The 10,314-nt window shown below is 41.4% G+C and overlaps 1 protein-coding gene and 1 long non-coding RNA gene across 2 annotated transcripts in view; one reads left to right on the top strand and one right to left on the bottom strand.

Moving 5' to 3' along the window:
• LOC144473005 (uncharacterized) overlaps nt 1-7,171 on the bottom strand; it is a 213,786-nt gene extending 206,615 nt beyond the window's left edge. The window contains exon 1 of the long non-coding RNA XR_013494485.1: nt 6,736-7,171. This is a non-coding gene — a long non-coding RNA (uncharacterized LOC144473005). The remainder of the gene's footprint in view (nt 1-6,735) is intronic.
• A 732-nt stretch (nt 7,172-7,903) lies between these two features.
• On the top strand, nt 7,904-9,694 carry Dpit47 (DNA polymerase interacting tpr containing protein of 47kD). The gene is made up of 6 exons (XM_078185433.1): nt 7,904-8,319; nt 8,426-8,597; nt 8,678-8,870; nt 8,948-9,228; nt 9,313-9,477; nt 9,554-9,694. Exons 1-6 carry the CDS (start codon nt 8,049-8,051, stop codon nt 9,636-9,638), a joined length of 1,167 nt encoding a protein of 388 aa, XP_078041559.1. The 5' UTR covers nt 7,904-8,048; the 3' UTR covers nt 9,639-9,694.
• Nucleotides 9,695-10,314: the final 620 nt, after the last annotated feature.

The following is a 10,314-nucleotide window of genomic DNA, read 5'->3' as shown; positions in this document are numbered from 1 at the left end:
TTCTCCTAACTGAGGAGTGTCTGTAGAAAACAATGCAAGTACGAAAATAGAAAACTGTTTTTTCTTCTTCTTCAAATATTTTATGTACTAATGAAAATATGGTAGTATAGCATTTAAGTATGAAACTTTTTTATAAATAATTCTAATAGGCGACATTGCATATAATATACCTAGCACCGTTCTTGAGAGAATAATGTAAGGAGCAAAGCATCATTCAACTATTCATATAGTACCCGTAAAGGTAAAAACCAATCAAGTTTCGTCGATAATTCAAAGATCGCAGTGTTCCCTCCTCCTAGAAAATTATATTTTCGTCACACGAATGATTTCCCACAAAGCCCCCTCTCAATTATGCCCAATAAAAGACCCTACGATCCGCGAAATTGCTTTAAAGCTTCGTTCCCCGGTTTCGAATGTATAAAGTCGAGAGCAGGTGCACAGAGGTGGACTTTTGCGACGGACTGTAAGCGATTCGATAAGCTCGATAATACTGCGGCGGGGCGTAAGGGTTAAATACGATTGTTAACAGAGAGAAACCGTGGTTCCTGGGGCCTCTCCACATTCTTAACGCACGAATATTTCAGTCTGTTCGGTTCAGAGAAACGGGGGGTGGGGGGTCGAGGAGAAGATAGAGAAACCGAGAGAGGGAGACGGAGCGGGACGAGGACAGAGGGACCACAGAGAGAGGCAACGAGAGGGAAAGGTGGAGGTAGAAACGGAATGGGGGGAGGGAGGGTGAGGGAGGGGGGAATAGAGAGACGAAGAAGAAGAGAAAAGGGAGTGTATACGGCGAAGCCGAGGGAGCCTAACTCGCCGAGGTCGGGTCGAATAATAAAATAAAAGAGTACGGTGGACGGGGTGTAAGGTGGTGGCGTGGCAAAGGTAGAAGAAACTTTCTGCTACGGGAACACGATGGGGCCAACGACGGGGCCAACGATGGGGCCCCGATGGTCGGAGCGGCGCGGCGGCGGCGGCGGCGGCGCGCCGGCCGTTGGAAAAAGATGCGCGCGGCCGACGAATCGAGCGGAGCCCCTCGAGGGAGAAAGAAACAGAAGGATCCGGCGTTGCCACATGCTCACTGAATTTCCGACCGGTCAAATATAAAGGCCGTCTTTATACGGGCCGCCGGTTGCCTCTATGCAACTTCGCTTCGAAAACTCGCATCAAATTCTTGACGTCTCATTAAACATCGTCGGGTTTCAACGAGTTAAACGGCCCCCGCTGCCCGGCTCCTCCGCTCAACCCCCGCGTTATATGCGCACCCACCCCCGTGAGCGACCGGTGATACCGGAATGACATTGCAACGGGTGCACGGTAAGGGATTGTATCGAGACTCGATATATATTTGCACCTACGAAAGGACAATAGAGAGCCGAGCATACCGGGTGGCTCGCCATGAATTATCATCCATGAACGCGCAGAAGATATACACCAAGGTCATTCACATTTCTTTGAAACGGAATAGTATATTGTTTTTATTAAATCAGTTTATGCACCCCGATGTTGTTCACAAAAAAAGTGTTAATCTATTAATGTTAATATTGTTAGAGCGCCATGACAATATTATGAACTGTACATGATAAATATTTACATTACGTGACACTTTCTGCATCGATAACACTTTTTATAACAATACTGAAATTAAAAAAAAAGAACAGGAATGTCACGATGCTATGTTTCAACAATGAGGTAAATTTATCTTGATATCAACTACTGTAATTTTATAACTTTTTAAATCTGATGTATTCTATTCTATGCTGGTAAGTAGCTAATTTTATTTCATTTTACTGTAAACCATCAATTGCATCAGCCATGTGTGTACATACGGGTGACGCGACGGTCAATAAAAGATATCGTCAAAAACCCTCTGGTACTAAATCAGAAACCAGTAATTTCGACTAGCTTCGTAGTTTCGATGTTAAGCCTTCATACAACTTCTTCAGGGAGCCTGAAGTTCACCGCGTTCTCGAAATGCCAGTTGCAAACAGAAACAGTTACGTTTGTTAACAACAATATAAACAAGAAGTTTAGCCGGAGTTTATGCCTTGGTAGTGCATTACGGTCTAGCGAAGTTCGATAATTCGTGCACGTAACCGAACAAAAGTAGCGTGTTCCAAAGTTTCTAATTAATTGATATACATACCTATTAAAATTTTAAAATGTAGACCGGTGAGATGATCGCGGCGAAAGTATGCGAGAACTTTTTTAACAAGAGTTATTGTCGTACTTGTGCACCGGATAAATTGAAAATCGGGTTGCGATAGGAGGCAGCTGAGTTCGCTCGATTTTTCGCACACCCAGTATAGTAATACGTTTAAAATGATTTCCACATAATCGCGATAACTTCGTACGGTTTCAGGGTCAATTAAAGATCGGAGGACCGTTATATACGATTAATATTCTGGAATCTACGCTCCAATTATCAGAGCGTATAAATCAAGAAGTATCGGAATGCTTGAGAATCACCCCGGCGACCTTCCTTTGTACGTTAATATTCATATTTCCAATAGCACGCGTTACTTTTTCATGCGTTCCCTGAAAGGACGCCATTGTCTCTATTCATCCTCCACGTTTTATATGTATATACAATCGGAGAAGTTTACTTGCCCGGGCGAACTATAAACAAACGATCGGAACGATGCCAATGACTCCGTCGAGTCAACGCGTAGTCGCAGGCAAGGGCACAAATGTGTCTCGTTAGAAATTTTTATCGCTCCGCGTGACATTTACGACACTATAACGAACGGATAGCCACCGACAGCATTACTGTTATTATTAGCCGTGCTTCTGTGCGACATAAAGGATCGTTAACATTGAGACCGGGTCGTACCGATTTTTGGTCACCATGTAGAGTCGATTTACCACCGGCGATTTTTAACACTTTCTGCGCTGACTCAAGCGAAAAAGAATAGTGATCGCAATTCTTACGACTTTTTATTATATTATTATATTATTACAAAGCGGTTTCGCTATAGTTTAGTCAAAAATTACTAGACATTGCTGAATGAGAAACAGAGATAGTTGGACGATCGTCCGCGGAAAAGTTAATCGAACGAATGACGCCAATGGAAGGGATGCCCTAAGAAAGACGTCATTGTCGTGGGATATCGGGGCCAGTCACGGTAAAGGTGAACAGACTTGGGAAAACAATAACGACGAACTAACGTCAACGGAGTGAAAAGTTGCGAGAAGGGATCGATCCGTCGCACGGGTGCGTTGCTTAATATTCAGCATTCGCCATTGGTGTATGACGTTGCGCCGCTCGCATACCGATTTTCCCTTTCGTTCACCGCCGAAATACTAGCCCCGAAATTTCCGAGCAGATTCCCGCGGCGGACACACCGCACGCGCCAATTTATTTGTCAACAGCGAAGAAAATTTCGCCTGGCTGTGGGAAGCATTTTTCACGAGGCGAAGGAGAAGGAGGAGGAGGAGGGGGAGACGACGGTGCGCACAGCCAATGAATAACATCGGTGGGCGGATGAAAAATTCATGTAGCCTTCTTAATGATATTTATGGTATACCGAATGAAGTGGGGATCCATGGGGGTGGCCGCGACGGTGTAACGGCTAATCAGTATTTTAGATTAAAACTTCAAGGGAGAACGCAATCCGCGACTTAACGGTCGAATAATCATCGCGCTACTTATTTCCTCGTGTCCGGTGAGCGCGCGTCTCTCTGGCTGCCTTTTAATCGGGGCCATGTACATAAATCACGGCGGATTAATAAAGAGCGCCGAAAGCACGCGATAGAAGCTTTTTTGAAAGAGCCCTGGCTACGGCCTGGAACGATTCACGCCACGGCGAGAGTACATGCAATCAACGTCAGGAGAATTTTACGAGAGGATCGTCAAATATAGTCGGGACCGTCATCTCCAGCTCGTTTCGTCACCCTGAACAAAGTGCTTCGTACACACCGATCGATAACCGCTGGTCTTTTCATTACCAGCTCTTTTCGGCCAATATTTATTTTAGACTCGTTCTACCGCAATCGGAAAATAATGCTACGGCCACTCGCCAAACGATCGTTCCGCCGACTAGTCAAGCACTTATCGAAACGATATTATAATGAAACAGATCCGACACACACGGGAAAACAACCCGGTTCGCGTCAAAATCGCGGAACCTTTTATCGAAATGAGATAGAGAGATCTGTTTGTGAAAATTAAATTTAAAATTAAATTTTTAAATTAAATTTTAAAATTAAATTTAGAATGTTCTATTATAAGAAAAAATTATAGAGAACGTCGCACGACAGTTTATGTTAAATTTCATATTTTCCGATGGAATTATAAAATCCTATCGATTTTAACTAAATAAATTTAAGTAAATTCTGTATGAACCTACCGACGAGCACATAGAGGAAATATTAAAAAAACAAACAAAATTTGTGAATCTGTAATTGCATCACGATGAACACTTACATCGACAAAGAGACATTTTTATAATTTTCCTCGACATCGATGTTAAAAAATTACATCCTATTTTGTTTACGAAGAATTAGTAAGACAAAGGAACACGAAGACGGTGCGCGAAAAACTATCGTAGAATTGTTATGTTAACAGAACGGCGAGGGTCGTATTTTTACAGGTGACCTTGAATGACTCGCGAGCATTTAACGGCATCCCACTGTATGTATATTCAGCAGTTTCCGCTCTAAATGGGATTTTAACCTAGACCATTTGCTGGGAACACTCGTGTAATTCGACTAGCGCTCTACCTTTTCAATTCGAGGCTGCCGGGATTACGGGCAGACAAAAAATTCTCCCACAGTAAGTTGAGTAGTGTGAATTGACAGAGAAAGATAGAGAAAGAGAGAGAAAGAGAGAGAGAGAGAAAGAGAGAGAGGTGCTGCAGAAAGTGGGAATTATCCCTTAGTTTCTGACAAAACGGGCCTCGGAGCTCGCGGCACGCAACCGGAATTTCAGTTAACGATTGTTGCATGCGGCCGGTTAATTGCTACGTAATCGAATTGCAAACTTTACGGCCCCGCCCGGAAGAAGAAAAAGGTACACCGCTTTGATAGCTATCCAGCGTTCTCTATATACAAATAGATAGGATAATAACTACATTGATGCCAGCAAAACGTGCAATCGCATTACGTTTCTTTGCTGTTGTGATTTGTATACCAATAATTTGTGAATTAATACACTTTTTCCAAGAGAATCATTAAGTCCCCCCCCTGCGCAAATTAATATGGGAATAGTACCTAAATTAGAACTGTTTTTCCAATAACATCGCGAGGTTTAAAAATAATATCGTGGTAAATTAATTATTACACAAATTAATCGCGCGACTGAGAATTGAAAATTCGAAATAGTAGGTTACCGTGTTTGTCAACCCAATAAAGGACGTAATAAAGCTGGACGTTAAAACGTTAATAGCGGGTAGCGAAGATGCACGTTTTGTCAGCAACACGTGCAAACGCTCTACTTTCGGCCCGTTATGAGTGTAACACATTACAGGAAAGCATCGCACACGGAATCAGATCGCGGCGGGCGCAATGATTATCCCGTTATATTTTCCCCCATTCGAAGCCGGCTCACTAGTAATAAACATTTAGCCAATAGCCGGCGCAGCCGATCCGGGCTTTAAAACAACAGATGTTTACAACGCGATTAACCCTCAAATGGTACGCATTTATAACCCTCGATACCGACAATAAATCCCTTCCCGTTCGCGAGCTAAAAAACATTCATTAACCGTGGAAACCGCGGAGAGCTTTTCGTTATTTTCGACGGACAAGAAGTTCAGCGACGGGGAAAACTTTGAAACGTCGCAGCGTAACAAGAATATTTACTACGGGCGATAAAAATTCTGTTGACACCTGTTACCCTAAAGCGATGCGTTTGTTCGTCGCGCGTTAATATTCCGCGAGACGTTGAACTGTTTTATAAACCCGAGAAAGTGGAATAGAGCTCGTAAAGAATACACGCCCATATCGACGGTGAAGGATAAGCGACGCTTGGCTCGTTAAAAACGCCGCGAGAGACGGCGGATTCGACAAAACGTAAGCTGACAAGCGTTCGACGGGCTGTCACGCTCGGAATCGAAGATAATAAGGAAACGAAGCGAGAGAAACGTACAGTATAAGAAGACGAATCAAGTAGCCGGAGAAACGCGCTTCGGTCTCCATGGAGACGGTAATTTATCATACGCTCGGTAACGCCGCGTGACGCGCTCGAAATGCACCGGCGGCGAAAAAAAATTTGGGGAGTGGATCGCACGGACGCGCATCGACGAGCACTCGAGAACATTTAGCAACAATAAACCAGCACCTGGGGAGGGCGGTGCGACATCTTTTGCAGCGTGGTGGTAGATCTTCCGAAATTGATCGTGCTTCGCAACGCGCATACTCTCATTACTACCTGCATATGACAATAAATGGACTTTTCCCTCATGGGATGGTTGTACATGTGCAGGAAAGCTTGCCGAGCGGAGAGCTCCGTCACTGACACCTATCGTGCACTTCGTAAGAATTTGAAAAAAAGAGGAAATAGAGTCGCGTGTCGGCGCACGATGACAACGCTCGTGAACATTGTTTTTTTTTCTTCCGCACGGGGAAAGTGTCGAGGGTGCGTCTAGTGATATAGACATAGTGACATCGATAGATAATCGGTTAGGGGAGAGGGAGCGACCACAATGTACACAATCACGGAGCGTAGACGTAAAGCACAGCTGTATACGGACGACAGTCTTCACTGAACACAATGCGTACAAGTACGAGCGTACTCACCGATCGACGTGTTCGTTAATCAGGAGGGTAGAATCCAAAAAGGTAAGACGAACAACCAGATATATCCAGAGTAGACGACGTTCCGATGACCGGCACACTACGTACGATATACACGCTACTCGACAATGGCTGTTGTGGCACACATTTAAGTACACTGATGCACTAGTTGATGTACACGCACTCTTCCTCACTGCGAGGGTATAGAAGCCACGATTCCCTTCGACGGCGGAGCGGCAGTTCAACACGCGCGAATCTAAATTTTTCACTGATCGTAGCCGGCCGATAAAACGTCCCGTAATTCTGAATCGTCTCGATCAAACAACCCGAATACCGCCTCCACCGTTATCCTAGGCCCACGGTGGCCATTACACTCGTCGCCGCGACGAGAGAGCGTGTTTTCCTTTTTTCCAAGGGGACCAGCAACTCGCCCGCTACGAGGCCGTGGAAGCGACTGTTCTCGGGAGATTCGCGGTGCGGTCTCATCGACCAATCGTGGACCAGCTTTCACCGAGCGCCATCTTGCCTAGCCGACGCACAAAGGGGCCAAAACCCGAATGTTTGCGTAAACGTCCGAACCTTAGCCACCCCTACCCGATCGACGTATCCTCCTCTGGCTTTTCTCATCCCTAAGTTTCAATACAGATTTTATTGTAGGATTACCCCCGTACCCTATTTTTTCCACCACGTACGAACTAATTCGAAATTAGAAATTTTCTGTTGAACAGTATATTTTTTATTATCTCGATACCGTTTCATATTTTTTGCCAGATAAAAACAGGGGATTTGAATTGTAAATATTCGCGATATATTGTACAGAAAAAAATTTTCAAATATATTCCATACAATTAATTTAGCGGTAAATTATGTTTGGAGTCTATTTTTTATACTCTGATACTCGTAGATTTTGTATTTGTACGAAATTAGTTGATATTTTGGAAAAATTTACGATTTTTTGTTGCGAGATATGTCACGGACACATTTATTATTTTTGAATGAACTTTGCAATCGTATCTAGCAGTTCGATGCTTTTTGATATTGGGATTAAGAGATAATATTATTTTGAGAGAATTGTTAACAATTTATCTAATAAATGCAATAATCATTTGAAATTCTTTACGACAATACAAATAACGCCATCGCTAGGATGACGACAGAAATATACCCTGTCGGTAAAGAAAAGAACGCGTGTTGTTTCACGTGAAACTTTTGAGGTTATGTTTTGTAAGTCGGGTTATATTTAATACTGGCCCTTTAGATATTATATAGTTCCTAAAGTGGTGCGACATCAGTTGAGATTAGAAAATCGTGTGACAATGGAGCAGAAAAATGAGACGGAACGAAAAATTTGGACCGACGAGGAGCGATTGGAACTGGCTGCGAAATTGGATGCTGAATTAGATGAGTATATAAACAATTTGGAGAAGAAAAGTTATACAGAAGGATGGCCGGAAGACCGGTGGCAAGAGGAGATGGAGAAACATCCCTTTTTCATGAAGGAACCTCCAAAACCTGGCGATGAACTATCGCCTTTAATGGAAGGATTACAACAGCTGAAGTATGGAGAAGATGACAACACACCAGAGGGTTCGAATGATTTACATATTATTTATTTATTCATTGCTGTTTGAATAGTTGTATCTTTAGAGAAAATTAGACTAGAGTAGACAGTATCTCTTTTTTTTTTTTCTAGAATTAGCAAACAATTATAAAGAGGATGGAAATTTTAATTACAAACATAAGAAATACCGATTAGCTATATTAAGCTATACAGAGGGTATAAGGACTAAATGTACAGATAATGACATAATGGCTCAACTCTATAATAATAGAGCTGCTTCACATTTCATGTTGAAGAATTATCGGTACACGTGTATAGTTGGTCACGTTGCATTATCAAATTGAATACTTTATTGAATTGATTGTAATGAGATTCAAATTATAGGTCGAGCCTAAATGACTCAAAACATGCTTTAAAGTTGAAACCAAATTATCCAAAGGTACTGATTAGAGCTGCTACATGTTCCTTTCATGTTAAAGACTACGACCAATGTATTCAACTGTGTGATCAATTTCTTGACGAATCTCCAACCGATAAAAAGATTTTGAGTTTAAAAGCAGAAGCAGTTACTGCAAGGGTATGGATAGATTTATATAGAAAAGTATATGAAAGTGTTTAACAAACTTTAAGGAACATTGTATCTGGTATCTATAGGAACGTTTAAAAAGAGATAAAAGAAAACAAGAAAGATTAGAAAAGAAGTTAGATAAAGAAGAAGAGGAATTAATTAATATAATCAAGAATAAGGGTATAAACTTGGAGTTGACTAATCAAAAGAAGAAACCAGATCTAAAGGATTTGGAGCCACAAATTCCACAAATTGCTCAGAGCAGAGTTCATTTGGATTCAGAAAATAAACTTGTTTGGCCAGTTATGATATTGTATCCAGAGACCCATCAAACAGATTTTATACAAAATTTCCACGAAGAGACCCTGTATGTTAACATTTTTATTGTTTTCTGGAGTCTTTAAAGACAGAAAATTTAAACAAACATTTCTAAATTAATTGTCCTCCCCAGATTAATAGATCAATTGGAGCAACTATTTAGTGAACCACCAGAGTGGGATACAGAGAAACGTTATACCCTTCAAAATATAAACGTTTATTTTGAGGGGAAAGATAAATATTCTGTACATAAAGTAAACGTTCATCAGCCTTTAGGGAAAATATTACAAAATGAACGGTAAGTCTAAACGTTTAAACATTGAAAAAGAGGGGATTGAATCTTTCTAACTTTATATTGAAAAAATCATTTCTAGATTTATTGTACGTGGAGGAACCCCAGCATTTCTAATACTAGTTAAATCTAGTGAAGCTGAGAAACGATTCTTAGCTAATTACTGAAAATTACTGTACATAATTTGTAAATAAATTCCGAATAAATTTTTTATTTGGCTGTAGTCTCGCATAATTGCTAATGACTTTAGACATAGATATTTTAATATCTTAACCTTTAATAATCAACAAAATTACGAAAACTCATTCTTAATCGTTTAAGTTAAAAAAAGTTTTGAAAAAAACCGTTATCATCTCACGGGTACATTACCAAAAATTTCAAACCTTTTTAATGTCAAGCGTAGGAACGGGTTACTTTAATAACGCCTTTTACACAAAAACGACTATGTAACAATTGATCACGAGAATACTGTTTAAATAGAAGTATTTAATAAAATCTGAAATTTGAATTTCATGTGCTATCCTAAAGAAGAATTTACCTTTCCTCCAATTCTCGACATTTATCTACAGCATTCTGTAAGTTCGCTAACGTCGTACGTAACTTTACCATGGCAGTTTATACACCAAATGGGTATTTAAATTTATTTTAAAACGTGAACTTGTACATCACGGATGCGAGCGAAGTTCCCGGCAAGTGAGGCCCAGATTGTAGCTCGCGTAGTGCGGAAGGGAGTTAAAAAAGAGAAAGACCTGCCTACAGCCGAGAGGTGGTGCCACCTGCAACACCTGCCGGAGCCAGGTGGGCATAAAGAGTCAGGGCCTTAGTCAGAAATTCAGTTCAAGA

Source organism: Augochlora pura, chromosome 7, assembly GCF_028453695.1.
Source record: "Augochlora pura isolate Apur16 chromosome 7, APUR_v2.2.1, whole genome shotgun sequence".
Classification (NCBI taxonomy): Eukaryota; Metazoa; Arthropoda; class Insecta; order Hymenoptera; family Halictidae; genus Augochlora; species Augochlora pura.
The sequence above is the reverse complement of the archived record's forward strand: the minus strand, read 5'-3'. Positions and strand labels throughout refer to the sequence as shown.